The sequence below is a fragment of the Pelodiscus sinensis genome, chromosome 18 (assembly GCF_052426305.1).
Source record: "Pelodiscus sinensis isolate ZL-2025 chromosome 18, ASM5242630v1, whole genome shotgun sequence".
Classification (NCBI taxonomy): domain Eukaryota; kingdom Metazoa; phylum Chordata; order Testudines; family Trionychidae; genus Pelodiscus; species Pelodiscus sinensis.
In genome coordinates, this window is record NC_143069.1 from 29,976,370 (window position 1) to 30,001,678 (window position 25,309).

General features: G+C 53.3%; 1 protein-coding gene across 1 annotated transcript in view; it reads right to left on the reverse strand.

Moving 5' to 3' along the window:
• Window positions 1-6,115: 6,115 nt before the first annotated feature.
• TRIM28 (tripartite motif containing 28) overlaps window positions 6,116-25,309 on the reverse strand; it is a 56,930-nt gene continuing 37,736 nt past the window's right edge. The window contains exons 7-18 of the mRNA XM_075915529.2: window positions 24,856-25,002; window positions 18,374-18,488; window positions 13,773-14,161; window positions 13,508-13,642; window positions 11,117-11,153; window positions 10,573-10,609; window positions 10,197-10,410; window positions 9,734-10,035; window positions 9,181-9,298; window positions 8,795-8,869; window positions 8,408-8,542; window positions 6,116-7,273 (exon numbers count right to left, since the gene is read on the reverse strand). Of these exons, the coding sequence (XP_075771644.2) occupies window positions 7,052-7,273; window positions 8,408-8,542; window positions 8,795-8,869; window positions 9,181-9,298; window positions 9,734-10,035; window positions 10,197-10,410; window positions 10,573-10,609; window positions 11,117-11,153; window positions 13,508-13,642; window positions 13,773-14,161; window positions 18,374-18,488; window positions 24,856-25,002 (1,926 nt within the window). The 3' untranslated portion in view covers window positions 6,116-7,051. The remainder of the gene's footprint in view (window positions 7,274-8,407; window positions 8,543-8,794; window positions 8,870-9,180; window positions 9,299-9,733; window positions 10,036-10,196; window positions 10,411-10,572; window positions 10,610-11,116; window positions 11,154-13,507; window positions 13,643-13,772; window positions 14,162-18,373; window positions 18,489-24,855; window positions 25,003-25,309) is intronic.

Below are 25,309 nucleotides of genomic sequence, written 5' to 3' on the forward strand. Positions count from 1 at the left end.
AACAGAAGTCTCAGAGTACTTCTGCTGAGACTTTGATATGTTAAAGAAGAACAATCCACAACTGAACTGTCTAAGCATTCTGTATATAGGATACCTGAATCTGTCTGTCAGGGCTGCTGCTTCACTCTTGGAAGTGACAGCCTGCATGCATGCATCATAAAGTTTTCTCTTCTAAGTTTCTTTCCTGCCTCACTGATTTGACCTCCGGCCTCGAACCCTTCTGGGGGCTCTGTACCCCAGGGGAGCGAGATTTCCCCCTCAGTGCCCACCCCCCATTCACACCTCGCCCGGACCAGGCTCTGCCCGGAACAATCCCAGACGGCGGCCGACCCCAGATCTTGGTGCCCCATTTGGGCCAATCAAACTGTTTCCTCGGGATTTCGAGCCTTTGAACGAGGTTGGTGTTTTTTAAACGCCAGGTCAATCTGGAAGGGAAACGTTGCTGCCACCCAGCCCGGGTGACGTTTGTGTTTGGAACATGTCCCCAGGCCCAGTGACCATTCTTTCCCAAGTCGCTCTGAAAGGCTTCCGGTTGGAAAAGGGGCCGAACTGGTTCCAGTTCCCAGCGAGGGTCCCGCTTCCCACGATGCGGCGCCTTCCCATTGAAAAAGGGTTGGCTGGGGAAATTACCAGCATGACCCCAGCCTTACCGCAGACTCACAGCCGTGAAGCCCGGAACGGACCTTTAGAAGCAGCTAGTCTGACCCCGTGCATGCTGCAGGCCACAGAACCTCACCCACCCGCTCCTGTCCCAGACCCCTAACCTCCGGCTGAGGTGCCGGCATCCCTGAAATCATGGGTTAAAGACGTCACACTACAAGAGACTGTACCATTGACACTAGCTGACACCTGCATGTGAGCCAGGCCCCATGCATCCAAGTGAAACAGAGGCACCGACTTTGTGAATGCTGGGGGCTGCTTGCGCCCCACTCCACCCCAATCCGTATTTCAGCCACCCTTGCCCCCAAGACCCCACGTCTTCCCACCTCCCCTCTGCCTCTTCCCACCCCTGCTCCACCTAGAGTTGCCAGATGGTTGAAACAAAAATGCCACCCCCCCCTCAAAAAAAACAGGAAAAAATTCTGTTGAAGGGGGAAAAAAAAGGGAGGGAGACCAAAGTTGTTGAGCAAAAAAAAAAAAGGACTCCAAGGACTTAAGCCAAAGATCCCCAGGGAAAAGCATTGGTTCCCCTAGGTGCCAGCAGCCTTGGGGAACCAAGTAAGCATGGGGGGGCTGGGGTCAGGGGGCTGGGGGTGTTGGGAGCCAGGGAGGAGGCCAGGCACTGAGGGTATGTCTACACTACAATATTAGTTCGAACTAACGGACGTTAGTTTGAACTAACATTCATAGCCGCTACACTAGCGCTCCGCTAGTTCGAATTTGAATCGAACTAGCGGAGCGCTTAGTTCGAACTAGGAAAACCTCATTTTACGAGGATTAAGCCTAGTTCGAATTTACTAGTTCGAATTAAGGGGTGTGTAGCCCCTTAATTCGAACTAGTGGGAGGCTAGCCCTCCCCAGGTTTCCCTGGTGGCCACTCTGGCCAACACTAGGGAAACTCTATGCCCCCCTCCCGGCCCCGGACCCCTCAAAGGGGCACGGGCTGGCTACGGTGCCCGTGCCAGGTGCAAACCTGCCAGCACCCAGCCAGCAGACCCTGCACCTGGCACGGCACAAGCCACCCACCCGCTGTCCCCCAGCCCACCCCCTCTTCCCGGGACCAGGCTGGCGGCTCCCGGGAGCTTGCCCTGGACCGCAACAGGCGGGCACCTTCCTGGGCTAGTGCGGACATCGTGGACCTCGTCCACGATCTCCGCACTAGGCACAGGAAAGTGGCCGTCTAGGGCAGGAGAGCTGCCAGCCTGGCCACCCAGGAGCAGGTGTGCATGAAAATCAAGGGGGTCCACTGAGACCCCCGACACTGAGCCCTGAGCTTACAATGGCCGTCCTGGGTCAGACCAAAGGTCCATCTAGCCCAGTAGCCTGTCTGCCGACAGCGGTCAACCCTAGGGACCCTGGAGGGGATGGACCGAAAACAGTGACCAAGCCATTTGTCTCATGCCATCCCTCTCCAGCCTTCCACAAACTTTGGGCAGGGACACCACTCCTACCCCCTGGCTAAGACTACTCCATGGACCCAACCTCCATGACTTGATCTCACTTCCCTTTAAACTCTGTTCCAGTTCTAGCCTTCACAGCCTCCTACAGCAAGGAGTTCCACAGGTTAACTCTTTGCTTTGGGAAGAACAACAACTTTCTCTTACTAGTTTCAAGCCTGCTACCCATTCCTTTCCTTTGGTGTCCTCTAGTCCTTCTTTATGGGAACTCATGAAGAACTTTTCTGAATGCACCCTCTCCACCCAACCCCTGCTTTTAGAGACCTCTATCCTGTCCCCCCTCCGTCTCCTCTTTTCTAAGCTGAACAGTCCCAGTCTCTGTAGCCTCTCTTCATCTGGGACCTGTTCCCAACCCCTGATCATGTTAGTTGCCCTCCCCTCTCCCAGCCTTTCTCTTCCCCACTCCCACCTCCTTTTCCCAGTCTCCCCCAGTTTTGTTCAATAAAGACAGAGTCAATGTTGGAAGAAACGTTATCTTTATTTTGTACATCAATAAGAAGGGGGGATAGGGAAGGGTAAGTGGAAGGAGGTGAGGGAGGAATGGGGTACGAGCCCCCGATGGGGAGGACTGGGCTGGCTCTGCAGGCTTCTGGGGGTGGAAACTCTCCTGCAGCCCCCCGATTGCCCCCTCTCCCCAGATGGCAGCCTGCGGCAAGTGCAGCCGGGCTGATGGCCGAGTGGTGTGATGTGCCCAGTGTGGGCACTCCGGGCAATCCAAGCCAGGTTTTCAAGCGGGGCACCCCTGAGAACTGTCTGTCCAGGGTGGGGGTCGGGACCCTTTAAGCGCAGCCCTCGGCTAGCCTGAGACAGCATCTCCACGCTCTAAGTCCTCCTCTGATGCCCTGCCAGCACTGCTTCCGGCCATCCTTAAGCCCTGTTCAGGGTCCACTCAATGTGGACTTGCTAGTTCAAATTAGCAAAACGCTAAGTCGAACTAGTTTTTAGTTCTAGACGCGTTAGTTCAAATTAGCTTAGTTCGAATTAACTAATTCGAACTAAGTTCGTTCGAATTCGCACTGTAGTGTAGACATACCCTGAGTGTTTGTAGGGTTGCCAGGTCCCAGAAGGGAAAGCCCTGAACGTTAGCGCTCTCTGTAGGAGCGCGGGAAAGACTGGAGCAGAAAGGGCAGAAGGCCTTTTATTGGCATCGTGCTAGGGACTATTGACTGAAGAGGAGTTGGGGCAGGGTCTTGGGGAAAGATTACAGGAGAGCAGGGCCTCAGGCTAAATAGGGGGGCTGAGGGCAGGGCCTCAGGGGAAGACGAGGCACATGGGGTAGTCTCAGTTGCTGAACCCTCCCGCCCCCAATTCTGAGACAGGTTCCAGAGCTCCTGCCCAGACCCTGATGCGCTAGGGGCTGCACACACTGTACACACCCAGAACAAAGTTGCTCCCTGCCCCAAGAGCCAACAATCCACATATAAGTCGAGACAGGCAGAAGGGAAGCAGATGACATGGGTCCAGGTGGGGGGCAGGTATGTTGCTTGAAGGCACCCCAGCAGATTGGAGCATCGAGGCAGGGGTGGGCATTGGATGAGGTGGCTTTGTGGGTGTTGACAGGAAGCTTTGCCCATCAAGGGAGAATGCACCATTCAAAAACATCCCGAGTACACAAGGGAGGTGGCTGTCACCAGCCATGCCAGCTGACACAAGCATGAATAAGGGGGAAATCAGGTGGGTGGGGGAGGGGGATCAGCCGGGCCTTGGAAGTAAAACCAAGCAGCTGCTGTTTGGTGCCTGGAGAAGGCAGGGTCAGTGGTGAGCCACAGAGCAAGCGATGGCCTGGTGAAAGCAGCAGGATGGAGGGGCAGACAATGCAGGTTCATAGGCGGAGGCCAGAAAGGATCTTGATGAAAAGCAGGGAGGGGTATGCCCCAGTGGCTGCGGTGGGATGGGGGCATGGGGGAGAGCGCAGCTCAGTGAGTGCAGATTAGAGGGCTGTTAGCATAATGGGCAGGGGGCTCAGCAAACCATCTCCTTTGTCTCCCCCAGCTATTTGTCTAGCACAGCAGCAGGGAACCAAAGGCCTGGGGGCCAGATGTGGCCCCTGGCTTGTCTGGGCCCCAAGGCTCAAGGTTCCCTCCTCAGCACGGGGGAGCCCATACTGGCACTTCAGCCCCCCACTGTCCTCCTGTGGACCTGGAGCACAGAAAATCTACTAGCCTGGCCCCCCCTAGGCTCTGGTGTGTGAGGGGAATGGCTTTCCCCTTCTCAGTCAGGGGCCACATGTCAGTGAGTTTGGTTGGTTTTTTTGCTTCTCACCTGTGTGGGCCCCCCCAACTGAGTTTTCTGTGGGTCAGCAGCCCCTGACCCAAAAAAGGTCCTGTCCCCGTTCCCCTCCCCTGTCCCCGGCTCTAACACATCCTGTCATCTCACTTGGAGTGGAAGTTGGTTGAGGCAGTGGTTGTCACTTTGTGCTGGGCGCTGCTCAAACAAACCAATCAGCTTCTGAGACATATTAGGAGCTCCTAACACCACAGCTAAATAATGAGATGCAGGAGGGGCCTATGACCCCATGAAACTCTCTCTGGGAGGGTTCAACAGCCTCCAGGCAGTACAGGCCCGCAAGTTCCAGGGTACTGGTGGTGCAGGTGCACCAGCATGGATTAGCTGCCCCCTCTAGTGGCAGGAATCAGGCTGTTGCAGTTACTGCTGCGCAGATACATCTGGGCCCCTGGCCCAGCATTTTCAGACCCCAGAAGTTAACGGGGTCCTGAAGAACTGGGAGTTGAGGCTCAGCAAGGCTGTTGGATTTTAGGTGGTTAATAGTCTTGGGTTATAGGCTCACCAAGCAAACTGAATATTGCTTGTTATGGGAGGGTGGGTCTGTCCTGCAGCAGCTGGGAGGGATGAAACATTTAAGTTAAACCAAGATGGAAATGCAGAAGAGCACCAGCATGCTTCTCTAGCACCATGGTCTATGCACACCCGCGCCCCATGTGTGGAGCAAAGATGTAAACCCACAAACAACAAGGAGTCCTGGGGCACCATGAAGGCTAATTGGAATTGGAAGGAACAAGGTCAGAGGTCATCAAGTCCAACCCCCTGCCCTCACCACAGGACCAAGCACCCACTGAAACATCCCTGAGAGAGGTTTGTCTAACTTGCTCAGCCTCCAGTGGTAGAGATTCCTCAACCTCCCTGGGCAACTTATTTTAGTACTGAACCACCTGACAGGAAGTTTTTCCTAATGTCCATTCTAAATCTCCCTTGCTGCAATTTAAGGCCATTGCTTCTTGGCCTATCCTCAGAGGTCAAGGAGAACAATTTGCCTCCCTCCTCCTTGTAACACCCCTGCACCCTCTCCTTCCCTTCCCCTGCCAACCCAAAAGGTTGAGGCAAGAGACTAGTGGCAGGACCAGAAGTGGCAACAGCCAGAACTGATGGCAGAGTAGATCTGGATGGGGGTTCCCTCTGCACAGCCTATGTGGGCTGGCCCAGGTCCCTCTACAGCCCTCTCAGGGGGGCACACACTGGTTTGGGAACCAATGCAATAGCAGTAGTTTTCAAACTCTCCCCCCACCCATTTAAAGGTTGATGTGTCCAACTCAACGTATCTAGAGTGTGGGCTCGGAGGCGGAGATGCGGTGAGTTGTTTATAGGCTACAGGAGGGGACAGGGCTGAGCTGGGGATTAGGGCATGGGCTTATCTCCTGTGGATCCCAGCCAATGGAAGTGTGGAGCCAGTGCTTGGGTCAGGGGTAGTGCAGAGCCCTACGTGCCAAACCCACCCCGCCAGGAATCAGATCTGCTGCTGGCCATTTCTGGTGTGCAGCACATGTAGGAAACCTATCTTAGCACACCTGCTGGTTACTACAGCAAGGCGACCCAGTGCCTGACCTATACTTTGAAAACCACCGCACTAGGTGGTGGTGTTTGTCTGGGCACACCCACAATACTAGCGTTGTGTTTCCTGTACAGCTCTTGGGGACAGGGGCCACCCCCTTTCAGCATGGAGCACTCAAGATCCAGGAAGGAAGAGGCATCAGGCAGAGCAGTACATAAAACCCAGATTTATTCCGTTCTCAGAGAAACAAGTTTCCATCGCACAGGTTGCAAACAGTTATTGGGGACATGAAAGAAGCCAACTAAAATATACAAGCGAAGCCCAGCCTGGGATTTCGTTGCATGATGGAGACACAAGGAACCGAGCCAGAAAGCAGCTGCCCTGCCAGGACAGGCACAGAAATTGGAATGGCCCTGCCTTGGGCGTCAGTTACAAAACCACTGAACTGTAGCTTCCCCTGGCATGGATGGGGGAGGGAGTACACTGGCATTGCAAGCGGGGGAGGAGGGGACGCAGCTAGAGACCGACAGTGGCTTGGAATAGCTTGTGCCCGGGATATTGTGATGGGCAGTAAGGGAGCAAACCCAGAGAAGTATCCCAGCAGGACAAGCTGTTGGGCAACTCCCCTGCCAGCCTCCTTTTCTCCTCACTGAGCCACCTGCCCCCACAGGGCCCAGAGAACACATGGAAGCAGAGCACAACACCTCTGTCCAGGATCCCACAACTTAGGCAGGTGAGTCCAGGCACTGGGCTAGGTCCCCAGTGTGGGCAGGGATGAGGGAGTGATGCTTACCTCTCCCCTACACCCAGCCGTGTCCCCCACTGCCCTGGCCCTGCCTGCAGTCAGCTCCCCCCACACCCTGCATGAAATCCCAGAGAATGGGGGAGCCCTGGAGCCAAAGCAGAAGGCAGCACTGGAGGGGGAGGTGAGTGATACCCTCAATGCAAACCGTGAGAGAGACTTCATGGCAAAGAGGAACGGGCATGGAGAGGAAAGACTCCCCATCTACAAAACAATTTAACTGGAGTGGGGGATAGGATGGCCCCCTGCCGCCATGCGACCTGGGGCAAGGGGCAAGTCCCAGTCGCTTTTGGTCACTGCCCACGCAATGCCAGGCAGCTGCTCTGGTCTATGCTGGCCAGCCCCTCACTCCTCCTCTCCAGCGCCAGCAGAGACAGTGGCGGCATCCCCCAGGGAGCCAGATGGGGAGCTGCGGTGGGTGAAGCTGCTGCTGCTCTCGCTCCGCTGCTCATCTAGTGGGATGGGCTCCACCAACACAGAGGAGAACTTCCGGTCGCCAAAGGCGGCGCTCCACTTGGCCTCGAAGAAGCGCTGCAGCCCGATGATGGACTGGACATCCTCCTTGTCCTGGGGGAAGGGAGACTAGGGGTCAGGAGATGAAAGCAGAGAAATCTCCCCCCATCACCCACTGGCCCAAGACCTGCTCTCAGAGTCTCTCCACCCTACCCACGTGCTCCAGAACCAGCAACCTGCAATTGCAAACTGGAGGAGAGCAGAACAATTCACACACTAATAGCCCCAGCAACTCTGGCCACCTGGTCACACAGATATGCGTATGGTTGGTGTTAAGCATTTCTATGCTGGAAACTGTGCACTCAGGGATGGGGGAGAAGGCAGGTCACCATACAGGGATGAACATGCCTCAGGTAGGAGAATAGTAATAGAAATGTGGCTGTTAGTCTTGTCTTTTGTTTCAGCTAGACCAGACTATGTAGGACTTTAAAGACTAACAAGATGGTTTATTAGGTGATGAGCTTTCTGGCCACAAAAGCTCATCACCTAATAAACCATCTTGTTAGTCTTTAAAGTGCTACCTAGTCCTGTATTTTGTTTCAGGTAGGAGAGATGCTGCTTTTCTCCCACCCCTTGCTAGTCACATGCCTATCAACTGCCTCACAGTCGAGGCCCAGCTACCACTTGGGCCAAATACCATTTGAGAGATGGGGAAAGTCACAGGAACAAACAAAACAGCAGGAAGGGAGGCTGTTTGGGGGAAGGAAACTTGAAGGGGGCCCGTGTCTCATGAACAGAACACAGCCCAGCCAGGCTGTTAACACAAGGACTCTGGAGGTGACACCTCGCTTGTAAGACAGAAGAGTAATGAGCACAGTTCAGGGTCTCAAAGGGACACCAGGAAACAATTCCCAACACCTCCATTTGCTGTCATTTGAATCCCTTCTGTTGCACTTGTTTTCAGGATAATTGTAGCCTTATGCTGAGCAACAAACCAAAGGGTGATCTGGGGTGGGTACTGTGGGTGTCCAGGGGGATACTCGGGGCTGGAGCATGCCTATCCCACATTAGTCGAGAGAGGGGGGTTAGGTGGTCCATGGAGCTGGGGGTCCATGCTCACCCTGAGAGGTAGCGAGGAGTCTCCTGCCAGGTGCACTGTAATCAGCACACATGCCCCAGCCCTGCCGGAGAAGGGACATTGCCTCTGCAAGCCAAGCAAGGGAAAGAGGGGCCCAGGTCACCTCTCACCTCTGTCAGCTTGTTGAACTGCTTGATCATCCTCCAGACATCCTGAGCAAACTCATTGGAGGAGCCGTAGGGCGGGGAGAGCTTCTCTTGCAGTTTGGCTCGGATCAGGGTCAGGTCAATAGTGTTCTGGCCCTCCTGGGGAAGATAGCAGGGGTCAAGCCTGGCCCCACCCACCAGAGGCCCCTGCCCTCCCTGAGCCCCAGTCCCCCCCAACCCACCATATCAGAAACCCTCTTCCCAGAATAGGGCCCAGCACTTGAGCACTGGTGAGACATCCCTCCCCCCACATCCCTTGGGCTCCCCATAACCCATGTATCAAGGGAAGCGTCCCCACCCACAATGCCCCTGCCCCCGCGGAGTGCAGCTCCCTGCCACTCCCAGACTCACTGTGGCGTTTGACAGCCGGTGGAGAGGCCGGCACGGCTCATGACAAAGCAGCTCCAGCAGGACACGCTCACACTTCTGTCAAGCCAAAGGAGACACAGCAGGGTCAAGAGCAGGGAGACGGGATCCTGACACCAACCCTCCCACTGGGGTCAGACCAGACGCTCCCATCCCGTACCCCAACCCCACAGAATAATGCAGGTGGCAAGGCCAGGCTGTGGGGCACCAGGCCAGGCCCAGTCTCAAGGCTGGCCAGGTTCTTGGCTCAGCCCACAGAGCAGAGAATAAGCGCCTTGCCCATGTTCCCCTGCATGGCGCCCAGAGGCAGGGAGAGAAAGCTCGCTCTCCCAACAGACCCATGTTGCTTGGCCCCCAACCCACACACTAACCCTTTGCTCCAAGGGGGAGAGTTTTTTGGGACTCGCATCTTCGGACATGGAGAAATGGGTGCCATCCTCATCACCGGCCTCTGGCAGTTCCTGGCACAGCAGGCACTTCCACTCCTGACTGGGGGAGCAAACAAGGAGTGAGCATTGCCCCCACACACTGCCAGACAGTGCGAGCAGGGAACATCTGTTTCTGCAGTGTATCAGTAGAAGAGCTGGGGAAAGAACGCTGGAGTCCTGGCTCCTAAACCCCCTTCCTCTAACCACTAGAGCCCACTCTCTCCCTGCACACTCAGTCAGGGATAGAACCCCGCCATCCTGGCTCGCAGCCTCCACCTTGTATTCTACCCCAAGCTATTCAAGGACCAACCACCTCCCAGGGACAACCACTGAGCTGCCCCTTGGCTACCAAACAAGCCCAGCTGAAAGGCTAGAACTCATGCTGCCCCTCAGCTGGGCTTTAGTGCCCTGAGCTGTGGTCCAGAAATCAAGGCATGAAGCAATCACAGGGTGGGCAAGTGCAGAACTCGGGGGGGCTGGGGAAGGGGATGAGTACCTGGGGATCTCCTGCAGCACAGGGAGGTGGCAGTCCAGGTGGTAGCACTGCTCACACTGGTTACACATCACAACAGAGCCGGCCTTCCGGCACACTCTGCAGTGGGCAGCGTTCGCTGCCCCCGTGCCCCCCTCCGGGTTCTGGCTGGCTGTCACGTCCAGACCCGAGCCGCCGCTGCCACTGGGGGAGATGAGGCGGGACATGGATCCCTCGGCAGCTAGGGCGTCCTGAGGCAGAACAATGGGCTTGGTGTCTCTGGGCTCCTCAGTTGGATATTCGATGGCCGCCTCCATCTGCTCCTCCTGGGGGTGGGAGGAGAGAATACGACAGCACAAGATCAGCACTGGTGGGACACGGACACATCAGGGCTGGCTTCCCCAGGGCCCAGGTGCCAACCACCAACAGGACACCGCCACACTAGCCCCTAGAGCAGACCGGGCGGGTACCCCAAAGCAGCACTGACCTTGACGATGGCTCCGGGCTGGGTAGCACCAGGAGGCTGAGTGGCAGCCTGCTGGGCCCCACGCTCAATGACAATCAGGTTGTAGTCCTCATTACTGTTGCCAGGGAAGACCTTGAAGACAGGCGGTTGGCTGTCGGCTGTTAGGTCCAGGTCCAGCCGCTCCAAGCTCACCCTAGGCACCTTGCGCATGACGTTGCCGTCAGAGGACCTGGGCCTGCAACGCAGCACAGTGGGGGCTCATGGCATGACCACCACCTGGGGTGGGAGGCCCCAGCAACAGGGGATGCCCGGGAGCAAAAGAGGAAAGATGCCTGCAGCAGGCTGGCAGATATATACAGTCATTTCCCCCACCACAGCAAGGGCTCAGTTGACTTACCTCTTCATTCCTGAAACATGGGCCTCAGTGCTGTCGGCTGAGGAGAGAGAAGCCAGGCACAAGTCAGGTGGCCTTGTCTGCATGCAGCCTGGTGTCCCTGCCTATCTCCCTGGGGTGACAGGTGCTCCAGTCACACTACCACAAGGAATCCCAAAGGAACCGGAAGAGGCAGTCCATTTCTGGCCCTGGCATGGGTGGGAAAAGCAGCCCTCCAGGAGCCTACCACCTGCCTGAACATGCAGGAAATGGTGACTAGTGCATCTCCCCAATTAATTTCAGTGGGGCACCAATGGGCAACATTGAAGAGACTTTAACAGCATCCCCATGGGAGCTGAAAGAACAATGGGATAGGTGGCTGTCCCCAACAAGTGGAGAGGGAGGATAAGACCAGAGGAGCTACTCCCCTATGGTACCAGGCCACACCCTCTGACAAAGCCCCCAGCCTCTCATTCTGGGGCCAACTAGGAGGCATGGGCAGGGTGATACTTCTGTCCTGCCCAGAAATACAGCCACCCCTCCCCACTGGCTCCCCACCACCTCTTACCAATGTCTCCAAAGCCTTCCTCCTGGGTGTCCATGGGCTGCAAAGTAATGAAAAGGGGAACACATCAAGGAGAACTCAGATCCTGCCACACAGATCCCAGCCCCTCCCCATTCCCAGATGCCACCACATCTCTACCCTATCACTCAATGCCAAATGACAAGAGGGTGCCAGGGGGTGGTGTGATTCTGGCACATATATTAAAGGTCTCAAATGGAAACTGGTGTCAGCATTGGTGTTCACTATCACACAGTGAATGGATGCACAATAGTATGAATATCTGCTGAAAATATTGCTAAAGCTTGTAGCAAGCTATTAATCAGCAGTCAAAAGGTGAACAGGTTGTCTCAGGCAAATCGCATATCTAGCTGTCTGTTTAAAATGTAAATTCAGTATTGTGCATTTCACAACAGGTCACCGTCCACCAATCTGGACTGACAACAAATGAAGGCTTGTGAGAATTTGTAAGAAAACATACAGGAAGGAAGGAAGCAACAGCTTGGGGAAACCCCATCTGCAGATATTCAGACGTGTATTATCTGGGAGGCACAGAGAACACCTCCCCAAAAGGCAGTATTTGTCAGCAGAAGCAGCCCATCCACATCATGCTGCCTACATGAAGAAGTTAGGTCAGCTTCACACCCCGGAGCAATACAGTTATTTATATAGGTCAGGTCTGCACTACAGCTGTATATCTAAGTGGCAGTGGTGTTAAGCCAAGGACTGGCCCTGCGTTACATCCTATAAGCTGGAAGATACCAGCAGGTCTGGTGATTTGGTGAGTGTTCAGTGGACAAGGGGCTGGATATGCTCTGCCTCAGAGTTGGTATGAGCCCACAGATTTGTCTGGACAGCAGGAGGTTGCTAGAGGCTAGTGGTTTCAGGGGAAACGGGAAATGGACAGCTGATGGAGCATTTGACTACCTGTTTTGTTCATTCCCTCTGAGGCACCTGGCATTGGCCACTGCTGGAAGACAGAATACTGGGCTAGATGGACCTTTGGTTTTACCCAGGGTGACTGTTCTTATGGATACTCTATAGCAGTTTCTCAGCTATTTATTGTGACCTGTATGGCCCTGAGGATGTCACATGGGTTGCAGCTCTGTGCTATTTGGGTTGCAAGTGGCCCATTGTCCTCCAGTTGAGAACACTGATCTGTAACAAGCGCAGTCAACTCCTCACACTCAGCAACTAGTAGCACAGGGCCTCACACCTAGATAGCATCAAACAACTTCTGCAGCACCGCCACAGGAGGGACAAGTTGTGACGGCGCGTTGGGGGTCCCCCGTCTCCTGCACCCCGAAATGGCACAAACAGACTGCACCAGCCGGTGGAATAGAGGAAGTTTATTGCCTCTCCAGGATACAGCACAGCACAGATGGAATCTGGTCACAGAGCTGGGCTAGGATGCCTCAGGCCTCCTTGAGTTGGGGGGAGACTGGGCCCCTAAACTCCAGCCCCTCTCCCTAGGCTGTATCCTCCATGCTCACAGACAGCCACTCACTAACCCTCTTCCAGCCCTGTCCCCCAGCCAGGGCAGCATTCCACCTTCCTTTATTCCTCTCCATGGGGGGTGTCTGGCCCTACTGGTTTGCATAGTGACTCATCCTGTTTTGCTGGGTCATGGTACCCATGGCAGCCAGTGGAGGTTACCCCAGAGCCAGCAGCATAGAAACTAGCCAGGTACCCCCACTACGTCACACAAGTTATAGGTATTTACTCCTTAGCTTCCCAGAGAGTCATGTCAGGTTTCTACTGGATGCCTCTCTCAGGCTGCTTTGTCTTGTAACATGCATCGATTTGTTGTGGAGCCAAGCTGGAGTCCCAGGATATCAGACAAGGTAAAATGAGGTTAGATCCTTGACTCGACACATTTTGTTGGATAGAGACAAGCTTGTGAGAAGCCTTGTTTACTGGAACCACAAGCTGGTCAAATCAAAGATGAGACCTCACTCAGTTTGTCTTCTCGCCCTGAGATGTATGATGCGATACTGAAAATATTCTTGAATCTGAGTGGGGGGGCAATTACTAGAAAATGATCAACAAGCTTCCTTCAGACCACAAGTGTTCTTCTCCATCTGCCTACATGTAAAAATAACTTTTGTACAGTTTACAACGAATACTTATCATCTGAGCAAAATGTTAACTGGTAGCAAACTTTGGGTAAGATTTTAGACGGGAAAACACAAGCAGGTAGGATTGCCCTGTTTGCAAGATAAGACCATGGATTTTTATCCTGTAAGGCTCACTTTGGATCCTTCACCAAGGAAGTAAACCTACTGCCAACAAAGCTCAGAAAGGGTGTTAAATACTGGGATAATGTGCATTGGGATAACAGTATCTGCTGGCTAGCCTTTGGAGCATTTAAGTGAACTTGTACTTGCCCCCGCTCACCTGCACAGTAGAGGATTGCAAGAGGTTACCATCACCGATGAAGCAATCCTGGCTGTTGGTAGGCTGAAGCAGGGCTCCTGGGGCCATCTGTCCCTTGCTGACAATGGTGGACTGCATTGCGACTTGCTGCACACCCTGCAGGGAAAGGGAATGTTATTTCCACAGGAAGGGCAGAGCCAGGCGCACGGGCCACCCCACTCCCACTACCACTGGGGAGAGGCTCCCCCTACCACCTGCCAGGTAGCCGCTGGAGTGTGGCACCCACCTGAGTCCCATTGACCTGGGGCAGAAGCACCAGCTGGCCCATGACTTGCTGCTGGCCGTTCATCTGTAGGAGGCCGCGGGGCTGCACCAGCTGGAGCTGCATGGGCTGTACGTAGGTGCTGCCGGCACCACTCTTAACCACAGGGGCCGTGAGGATCCGGGCGGGCTGCACTGGCGGCTGCAGAGGTGGAGGCTGGCTCTGGGAGACAGCTGCCCCAGGCCGGTTCGGGACCATGGGAGGGACATTCGTAAGAGGAGCCAGTACCTGGGGAGTGCCGGAGACCTGTTTCACCCCTCCTCCCGCTGCCGGGCCGGTGGCGTTGGCACGCTGGATCTGCGCGTTGGGGGCCGCGGCCTGCGGGACACCACTCCGCTCTGAGACTATTGTTCCTGGGGAGAGGACGAGCACATTGGGAGGCATTTAAACTGAAGCACATGAACACAGGAACAGGGCACACAAGCCTGAGTTGGATTCACCTCTTGGTTTCTACAGCCCTCTGAACCTATTATGCAGCCTCCCCACCCTCAATGTAATCTGCAATGAACAGGGTGTCTCCAATGCCATTATAAGGAGCTGCTGAGGATCTGCTCCCACGGCTCAAGCAAAGCGCTCTGCGCCCTAGCTTAATGCTCACATCCTGGCACACCACGTCAGGCTGGCCCTAATGCAGAGAGCAGATTTCAGATGGACCCCATAGTCAGAAAGCAGCAGTGGGACTAGAACTATGGGTGGGGGTCTAGAGACCACACACACCCAGAGTCCAGCCACAAAGAGGCATGGGTGAACAGCTTCTCTGATCGACCACCCTACCTCCACCCAGCACCAACTCAGCTGTACCCAACTGGGCAGGAGCCATTTGGTTGGCTGAACCCGAACATGGGGCTAGAAATGCAGCAGCACCTCCCCACACATGCAATTAACCAGCTACTTCTGCACCATCCCCAGCTCTTAACATTATGGGACAGAAGCCTGGCTCAAGACCTGCATACACAGCTTCCCCTGCTGTCCTTTCACAAGTGACTCACCTGCCAACATCTAATCCCTCCCCAGGGACAAGGGACAGAAGAGCCAACACACACTCCTAGGTTCCAGGATCTATGCAATCCCCTTTCCCTCTAACACATACCCCACCACGTCAAAGACAGTTACCTGTTTCCATAACTAGTGTTAGATGTGTTGCTCATGTCCGTTCAATGTAGATGTGTGTTTGCCACGTACACCAGTGCTGGAAGATTTTCCATTAGCAGTACCAATAGGATAGCCAGCTCAGGCATCCCCTGGAGCACACAAATAGGGTACCCCCTCCACCCTCAGTTCCTTCTTGTCTGACAACTCAGACTAGGAAGGGCAGGATGGACGTGAGCAACACATTTAAAAAAATCCGTTACAGAAATGTTCGAGAGATTGCTCATGTCCATTCAATGCTGGTGATTGCAAGCAGTATGTCTGGAGGTGGGAGGTGTTCACTGGTATGCTGACAGCAACACAGCTGTACTGAAGACCACAACTTCTCTGGCTTATTACAGCAGGACTTAGCGTGTGGTAAAGATGTGCACCAACAACCACGTTGTAGCCTTACAAACGTCCAGGATAGGAACACTGGAGAGGAAGGCCACAAAGGAGGTTTGTGCTCTGGTTGAGTGAATCCTGAAGAGCAGGAGTGGCTGAGCACCAGCAAGCTGACAGCATGACCAAATGCAGGAACTTAACTTATGGAACTTAAGCTTTGAACCTTAACTTCATTTACAAGTTTGGGAGCCATCACAAAGGTATGAATAAAGACGTTACCTGGCTAGCACACTGCCTTCCACATCCTAATGACTTAACCAAACAATGGGTACGTAAGAACGATTTGCACCTTCTCTATCAGCTTCTTGCAACAGGAACACTAATTCACTATTTTGCCTTTCTTTCTCCCCCATTCCCTATTTATTTTGAAACTGGACTTTTAATACTCCATCTGAAGTGGGTTGTACCCAGGAAATAACATCTACATTCTTTGTTAGTCTTTAAGGTGCTACTAGACAATTTAAGTTTTTCCAAATGCAGGAAGTCATCCAATTAGAGTTGCTTTGCATGGATACCCGTAGTCCTTTCATCTGCTCAGCATAAGCAACAAAGATGGTTGCTTTCATCTGCTCAGCATAACAGAACAGCTTTGTTCTGTCAATGTAGACCAACAAGGGCCCTGTGACCATCCAGGGCATACAGTCACCTCTCCTCAGGGACTGCATGAGGCTCCAGGGAGAAAGCCAGGAGGCAGATGTATCCTGACCCATGTGAAACAGAGATCACCTTGGGTAGGAAGGCAGGGTGTGTGGTTGCAGTTGTACTGTATTCTTACAGAAGATCATGCATGGGGCTCTGTAGTTAAGGCACACAATTCAGAAATGCCCCTATCCAATGTAATAGTTGTAAGGTGGGTGCTAGGACAGGTGCTAAAGGGACCATGTGGTCACTGGTTCAAAGGGCGGACTAGTGAGGACTAGATTATAGTTCCATTGAGGGAGTGGGGAGGGGGACATAAGCAGAAAGAGCCTCAAGGACTCAAATCTAGCCATCATATCATGGGAAAACACTGGCTGACCCTGAATTGGCAGGTGAAAAACCAAGACTGCTGCCAAGTGCGCTCAGATGTGATAGATAGGAAGAGTGCTGGTCAGCATTTGGTTACTAAAGGGTTACACTCAAGTAGCTAGGGGGTGCTGGCAGGGAGCCAAGAAAGCCAAAGGGAAAAGTGTTGAAGACATACCTGCCTGCTGTTTTCTTTGTGTGAGTTTTAAGCCAGAAGTTGGGGGAATATACTTAACTGAAACAGGCAGAGCTACCATGCCTACAAGGAATACCGGACATGGAAATGGACTGGACCTAGAAGCATGGATTGTAAGCAGATAGACATTTTCCTATTTAGTCACTATCAGGTTTATTTGTTTTGTTGTTTGGTTAAACTTCTGTGCTAAGTTCATATGCCCTCCCAGTTTTAAGCTGTATCCCAGACAATTTCTGCGTTTTAATCTGTTCTTTTCTCAGTTGCTCTAACATCTTGCAACCAAGTATGTTTTACCAAGTATTTCTTTTTGTATTGTTAATAAAATCACCTTTTTAAGGCAATGATTTGATCCTTGTGTCTTGGACAGTAATAGAAGGTCAGTGTATGCATGCCTAACATTGAGGGCAGCCATCCGAGATTGCAGTTTGTTTTCTTAAGTCCCATATCTCTCATGGTAAAAGAGCGTGGGGCACCTCGTTGGAAGAAGTCCAAGTGCTTACTTCCTGGCTTCAAGAAGAAAGGGGTTTTCTTTTGTTTCACTTGGTGGTGGCAGCTACCTCCCAAGGCCAGGGGATCTGTGGCCTTGTGGGGCTTTGAGCAGAAGCCTATTGAGCAGGGTTTCCCAACCTATGGGTTGGGACCCAAATATGGGTTGCCATTACATTTCAAAAGGGTCTCCAGGAGTCTCCTCCCCAGGTGGCTCTTAAGGAGCCATTCACACATTTTTGGAATTGCCCTGGGTCATCAAGTCTTCCTGAATTGTCAAAATAGAAAAGGTTGGGAACCGCTGCTATAGAGGCAAGGTCTATAAAGTCTCTTGCAGGCCCCCACCTCCTGCACTCAGAGTGCTAAAGTGGGGAACAGTTTTGACAGAGGCATGAAAGTGTCAAGCCTTTCCCCTTCAAGTGCAAAAGATAGTAAAAAATGGATTGGACATGTGCTTCTGTAGGGGTGAGACCTTGCTGCCCCGCCCACACCAAAAACCAGAGTCCATTTGGCTATGTACATCTGCCTGATCAATGGCTTACAGCTTCCCCTCAGGATCCTGCTGAATCCAAGAAGAGCCACACTGTGATGTGGAGACAACAGGTCTGGATAAAGGCAGCAGCCTTTGTCTTGAGAGCAGGTCTGGGCAAAGCAGCAAGGGCCACACTGCAAGTCTCAGCAGTGGGGCATACAAATGCCAATGGGACCAGGCCAGCATTATAAGAATGATTGTGGCCCTGTCCTGCTTGACTTTCCCCAGAATCTTGATGAGTGGGATTGGGAGAAGTGAGTAGATCAGGGCACCCAACCATGGGATGAGGAAGTCATCTGCCATGGACCCTCGTCCACTCAGTCTGGAGCAGAAGCTGCAACACTGTACTCCACTGTGGCAAAGAGGTCACCTGGGAAGTGCCCCAGGAAAACATGGCCACGATCTGACAGAACCCACTTGTGGTGAGAGGAAAACTGATCACCTAGGAGACCTCCTGCATACAGGAGATGGTGGGCCTCCACACTAACTAACAGTAAATTGATTAACAGTAACTATTTACAGGGAAAACAAAGTTCAACTAGGGAAATGTGCTACAGCTAACGCTAGCCACAAGAAGGAACTGAGGGTAGAGGGGGCCAGAGGTACCCTACACAGTGCAGCATGTGTGCGCCACTCCAAGGGTGCCTGAGCCAGCTCACAATACAGGTAGAGCTAAGGGAAAATCTTCCAGCATCAGTGCATGTGGTGAGCACACACCTATATTGTATGGACATAAGCAATCACTCGAAGAACCAGTGATTCCCCCCCTCCACACTCTTCCAAGCCTCTGTGGTGCTGGGCCCCATGGCTCACCGAAGGTCTCCGCACTCTTGGTCCAGGCGTTAAGATCCCACTGAAACTTCATTTCCCCTTGGGGCTCCACAGGGTCCACAATCATTTTGAGGGCACGGTGCAGCTGGAAGTAGATCTGAATTGTGGGGAAGGGGAGGGGAACAGATGGCCACACCAAGAATAAGTCTCCCGTCATCTGAAGAAGTGGGCTATGCCCACGAAAGCTCACGATACCCTCTACGTGTTTTCTTAGTCTTTGAAGTGCTACCAGACTATTTGTTTAAGTTTTTACCCAGAATAATCACACCTAAAACCCAGGAAGCTGGGTCACCTATCCTGCCCTCTCCTCCCATGTAACCCCACGGACTCTGGATCTCTGTGCAGGGTCTAGGACAGGGTGGGCAAAAGGGCCTTTGTGGGCAGGATTCGGCCTGCCAAGCAAGCTGATCCAGCCCATGGAGGCCCTGCCACTCCCCCTGCTCCCAGGCCAATCAGGGCTTGGAGACAGGGGGAGTACATTAAGTCTCCTCCCACCCTGCAAGGTACTCAGCACTAAGTCAACCCTCAGCTGCTGCTCAGCTGGTAGTTGACTAAGAGTGGCACTCCCTTGCACGGCAAGGGCACAGAGCAAGGCACTTCACGTGCTCCCCCCTCACTGCCAGAGGCATGGGTACCTAGAGGGAACCACCAACTGTTAAGAGCTGGCAGTTCTCTCTGGGAGGCAAAGACTTGCATGCTCCCCGACCTTCAGAACAATCTGGGTCTGTGGATGGGGAAGTACAGAAGTGTCCAGGCTCTGCCCCTTCTGCAGTGGCCTGGGGCCACTTCAAAAATTTCTGAAGTGACTCCTGGTCAAAAGTTATTGCCCTGATCTAAGAGATCCCACCTCACAAGGATAGAGGGGCCTATGCTGGTCCCAGCCCCCCGTAATCGTCACATGATGAGATCACCAACAAGATGACACTCCAACAGATGCAATGCTATGGAAACAGAAATTTCAGAGACTACATTGTCCAATTAGCTGGGATCAGTTGCTGGCCAGTCTTGTAAACATACACACAAGAGCCATGAGGGCAAATAGGGATGCTTCCTCATAGCACTGCTTGGTCTGACCTGGCTCAAAACTTAGGCTGTGTCTACATCAGGGATACAAATGTGTAACCTGTTAACCAAGAGCAGTCCCCCCCCCCCCCCCCCCGTGGCTTGCAGACTGCTCCAGCCCCACTGGAAGCCCCCAGCAGAGCTGGAGCAGTCCTCTGTCCAGGATCCCACTTAGTTGGTTAACTAGTTAAATGATTACACAGGTTAATTGATTAAACAGGATAGACAACATTTTTTGGTTTTACACAGTAAATACATGGACAGTGTACACATACCAATCATCAAAACTCTGCTCTGAGCTGGGAAATGGGTAACCCACTCAGTCCAAGAACTGACAAAAGACTGACAGTCTAGGATGCAGTTAAACAGAAGCCCGCAAGGAAGGGAACAGCTCCTCTCCCCCCCCCCCCCCCCCCAACACCCCGCAGCAGCTGGCATCACCAGGGCCACTGCCCCAGGGCTGAAGTGGAAAATGTTGCAGAATTCTCTGGAAGTCACAGAATCTAACTTCCATTACAAAAAAGAGTAGATCATACCATGAACATCAATGAGCTTTTAAACAACTCAACTCCCACTCCTGCAGCTATGCAAAATCAGAGCCTTCGTAAGAAGAGGTTACTTACCTCATAACTGTTGTTCTTCGAGATGTGTTGCTTATGTCCATTCTGATTAGGTGTACGCACGCCGCGTGCACGGATTCCAGAGCTTTTTTCCCTTAGCAGTATTCATAGGGCCAGCAGGGAGCCCCCCTCAGTTCCTTCCTGCCAGCTCCTTCCAACAAGGGGAGGTGGGTGGGATGTAGAATGGACATGAGCAACACATCCTGAAGAACAACAGTTACAAGGTAAGTAACCTCTTCGAGTGCTTGCTCATATCCATTCTGATTAGGTGAATCCCTAGCCGTTCCTTTGGAGGTGGGGTTGGAAGGTGGACTCCTGACTATATCTCTGCAGACCTCAGTACCGCCGCACCTACTGCTGCATCTTCCCTAGCCAGCTGAGTGATCGCATAGTGCTCTGCAAAAGTGTGCACGGATGACCACGTGGCTGCCCTACAGATTTCCATTATTGGCATATACTCCAGGAATGCTGCCGAGGCCACCTGTGCCCTCATGGAATAAGCAGTTATAGGTGGCAGAGGTTTACCAGAGCCATCATAAGCACTCCCAGATACAAGATGTGATCCACAAAGAGATACCCATCTCCGTGCAGTGTAACCCCTTCATTCTTGCTACTATTGAAATCAACTGTGGTAACTTTCTGAATTCTCGTGTCCTATCTATATAGAACATCAATGCTCTCCTAACATCCAAACAGTGCAGTGCCTGTTCCTTGGGTGTGGAGTGCAGTTTGGGATAAAACACGGTAGGTAAATGTCTTGGGAGAGATGAAAATGCGAGACCAGCTTGGGGAGGAACCCTGGGTGAGGCTGCATCCTCAGCTTATCTTTAAAGAAGACAGTGTACTGGGGCTCTGACATGAATGCTCTGAGTTCAGACACCCTCCTAGCTGAGGTAATGACCACCAGAAAAGCCACCTTGTAGGGCAAGTGCTTTAGTGAGCATGAAGCTAGTGGCTCAAAAGGGAGCTTCATAGAGCTGGTCAGGACCAGATTAAGGTCCCAGGGTCAGAGAACCCCGACCCCTCAAATGGTAGGTCTTGTATAGTAGTTTGCACCTCCAATGGGAAGCCGGACACCTGTAGCCACACGCTACACCTCATGACTACCGCTGTGGCCATGGTTCAAGCCGCAGAGTCCGCTGTGTCTAGGGCCGCTTGCAGGGTTGTGCGCGCCACCGCTTTTCCTTCCTCCACGATCGTGACGGGATTCGTGACGGGACTCAAGGGGAAGGCACTCCCCAAATTTTCTGCACTGATGCCAAGGTATTAAAGCCATAGCGCCTCAGCATCACCTGCTAGTCCGTAATATGGAGCTGCAGGCCTCCCATGGCATAGGTTTTTCTACCCAGGAGGTCCAGCTTTTTAGGGTCCTTGGCCTTTGGTGTTGGTCCCAGAGGTCCCTGATGCTCTTTTTGCTCTGCCACCTGCACCATTATAGACCCCGAGACGGGCTGGGTTTAAAAAGGTGTTTGTGCCCTGCTTGGGGCACATAGTAACGTCTCTCCATCCCCCTTTTGTGTTGGTGGGATCGACGCCAGCATTTGCCACAGGGTCTTTGACAATCTATCCACCATCTTATTTAGCGGTAGTGCCACTCGACCCGGACCTGACGCCGACAGAATATCTACCATGGGGTCCAGATCCTCTTGGACCTCTTCTACCTGCACTGCCAGGTTGGAAGCCAACCTCCTTAAGAGGTCCTGGTGAGCCCTGGCATCCATGGAAGGGAGCTGGGGTGCCAGATCCGCCAGCACCTCATCTGTTGAGGACGACTCTCTCAGTGGCACATGTTCTTCTTCACCCACAGGTGCCCCTGTATCCTCAATGGGCAATGGATCTGCCTGCACCGAGCCTGCTGATGGGACTGCGGCACCTTGACCCTGGCCAACCACCAGCGGCCTAACCGATGTCATTGCTTCTGGTGATGGGGCTTATAAAGGGGTGGCGGAAGGAGCACTGCTCCTCTGAGATGACCACGCAACTGACCCCAACGGGAGGGGCCCCCTGAGCCTGGTGGCAGGCCCACGGTGTCCAGAATGGCCACTGCGGCTGGTACTACCACTGTGCCTGCCACTGTTGGTCAGCCAACTCCCTGTGCCCAGATCTAAGGCTTGATCATGATCGGTGCAGAGATCGTGATCTATAAGACGATCTTGCAGACCTCACTGATTCCGCTTTGGACTCTGAAGAATAGTCTGGTGCTGACCAAGGTGGGGCCATCAAAATTTGCTCTCTGGTGCGCAGCCATGGCTGATGGCTTGCCCGTGTCCTGAGCACAGTGCCGGGGGAGGCATCTGTTGGGTCTGCCTAGAGTCCAACTGCATCTGGTATGCCAGGAGATACCCCTGCGGTACCATGGCTGTCTGCGGTACCGAAGGGTGCTGCACCGCCGGTGTCATCTGGAACTGACTCGGTGCTGGAAGAGGCATCAATGCCGGTGCACCGTAAGGCGCCGATTGCATCGGTGCTGGCATGGCCAGTAGATGGCTCAGTACGGAGGCCAGCACCATCTGAGGTCTTAGTAGCGGTGCTGCCTCCAAGAGTGCTACCCCCAGTGCTGCTGGAGTTGTCCCTGGCAGCCCCAGCATCAGTGCCGCTGAAGGCATGAGGCTGGGAACCGGTGCCGGTGTCTGCGTTGGTGCCTGCCCTGATGCCGGTGCTTGAAACAGCTGCTGGGCTGGAGTCTGTATTGTCAGCTGCGGGTCCCATGACCCCAATGGCGGTGCCAGTAGGAGGGTACCCGTGCCCTGGGAAGGTGCGGCCTGTGCGTGCGGCACTGGGACCTCCCCCTTTGTTGAAGTCAGTTCGATGTGATCCCTTGCTGCATTGACCGTTTCTGGGGTAGAGGGACACTGAATATCTCCCATCCCAGTTTCCTGCCCCGGGCCTTGTTCGGGCTGCGCCTCCTCCTAGGTGCCTTGGAAAGTCAAATGCCCGTCCTTAGGGCGCACTTTGTGACCATGCCTCTCTGTCGACCGGCCCCTCGAGCCTTTGGAGCTCCTCGGTGCCAGCAACTGCGATCTGTGCCTGGGTGCCTTCGAGATGGCTGCTTGGTGACGCCGATGTAGCTGACTGTGCGCTGTGGACGGAGTGGGGACGCTCCTCGCTCTGAGGCTGCAGCACTGACTCCAACGGGAGTTTTAAATGAGAGTCCCTTTCTCTCTTGGTCCCGGGCTTAAACCCTTTACAGATAGAGCAGCTCTCCGCTCGATGGGCTTCTCTGAGGCAAACAGAAAGAGTGCGGGTCGCCACAGGGCATAGGCTTCGAGCAGGAACCACACGGCTTAAAGCCCTGGAGCCCTGGCATCCCCTCCCCGGATGGGGAGTATTTAACAACTAAGTTTAACTACAGTACAACAACAGATAAGATTACAAACTGCTATGGGGCAGGCTGATAGCCCTAACACACGCTCCAGCTACCATTGCAGGCGGTAAGAAGGAACTGAGGGGGTGGAGGGGCCAGCAGGGGTATATATGCACCGGTATACCGGCGCCACTCCAGGGGACTCTCTGCTGGCCCTATGGATACTACTAAGGGAAAAAAGCTCCAGAATCCGTGCACGCGGCACATGTACACCTGATCAGAAAGGACATGAGCAAGCACTCAAAGAACGGCCACACACTGTCAGAGCAATAGTCCATCTAGCCCAGTACCCTGTCTTCCCACAATGGCTAGTGCCAGGTGCTTCAGAACAAACAAAACAGGCAATTGAGTGATCCATCCATTGCCATCCAGTCCCAGCAGAAGCTAGGGACAACACAGAGCATGGGGATGCATTCCTGGCCATCTTGGCTAATAGTCATTGATGGACCTATTCCAGGAACTTAAGTAACTACACCCAGAGGAAAAGTATCATTGTGTACTGATCATGTGCTTAGGGAATCTCAAGGTTGAAGACTGCAGCTGTATTAAAAGACTGGCTGAGTTATACGTGGGGGAGCCTATTCTCAGCAAAAGCTGTTATGCAGTGTTCCCTGTGAGCTTATGTGGTCAGAGATTCAAATGAAATCTCTGCAAAGTGCTCACAACTAAGTTTTTTGTCTCGGTGCACATAAACGGGAAGATTTAGAGGGAACATTGCTATTACGAACTTTCAACCTCCCAAAAAAACACTTTGCTGGAGTTTGAAGGACTGTTCACCAGTGAACCCTTCCAAGAGTTGGGATGATCACTGCTAAAACTATCAGCACATATGCAGGTTCTTGTATTAGAATAACAGAATCAGAGCTGGAAGAGACCTCAGGAGATCATCAAGTCCAGCCCCTTGCCCAAGGCAGGACCAAACCAAACTAAATCAACCCAACCAGGGCTTTGTCAAGCCAAGACTTAAAAACCTCTAGGGATGGAGATTCAATGTTTTCTACAGTTTTCATCTTAGGAGCAAATGTGCTTCTTCAGAACTGAGTGGACACAAGAGACAACCATGCTGAGGATAAAGTGCAGATGTAACTTGCCTGGGGGGATTCACAGCATAGGCAGGAGGGAGAGACATGGGTCTCTGCTCAGAAGAGCAGACACGTGGGGAGCCTGGAGTAGGTTGTCATTGCTGGACCACAGAGGAGAAACACAGGTGCAGTTGCCCTGGGCTGTGATACGCCATATACACCTGCAAGAACTGACCACAGTACCAGCCTCATCCCTTTCAGAAAGGGAAGCGGAGAGAAGACCCCCACTAGAACCAGGCTTGGAGAGCAGCCAGCAACAAAGGTTAGCCAGCATTAGCGGGGGCTCCACTGTGCTGTGCTTCCCCCTCCCACAACATATCCCTTTCAGTCACTCACCAGTTTCTTGGAAAGCAGCAGGGCAGTATTGTTGTCACTCTCTAGGGCCCAGGAAGCAAAACGCAGGATGTGCTCCTGATGGCGCTGCAGCTTGGTCATGGCCCAGTGTTGACGCTCCAGCTTCTCCTGCTGCCCCTCAGTCACTTTCTGCAACACAGCCAGGTGCTCAAACGTCTCAGCTGGATGCACTCTCAGCATGGGATGGAGCAGGAAGGCAAGAGCTCCAAGGAGGCCTACCTCTGAGGAGTGGGACCCTCTGGAAGAACCTTTCTAGTGCACCAGCCCCCAAAGGGCTATTTAAGGGCTAAAATGTGGCATAGATCATGTGGAGGCAAGATAATGGGGGGCCACAGAAGGGGAGCCAAAGGATGGCCCCTCCTTACTGCCCTGGGAATAGGTAACGGGCAGGTTTCAGTGCTAACATCCTTGTGTTTCAGAGGAACTCCTCTTATTC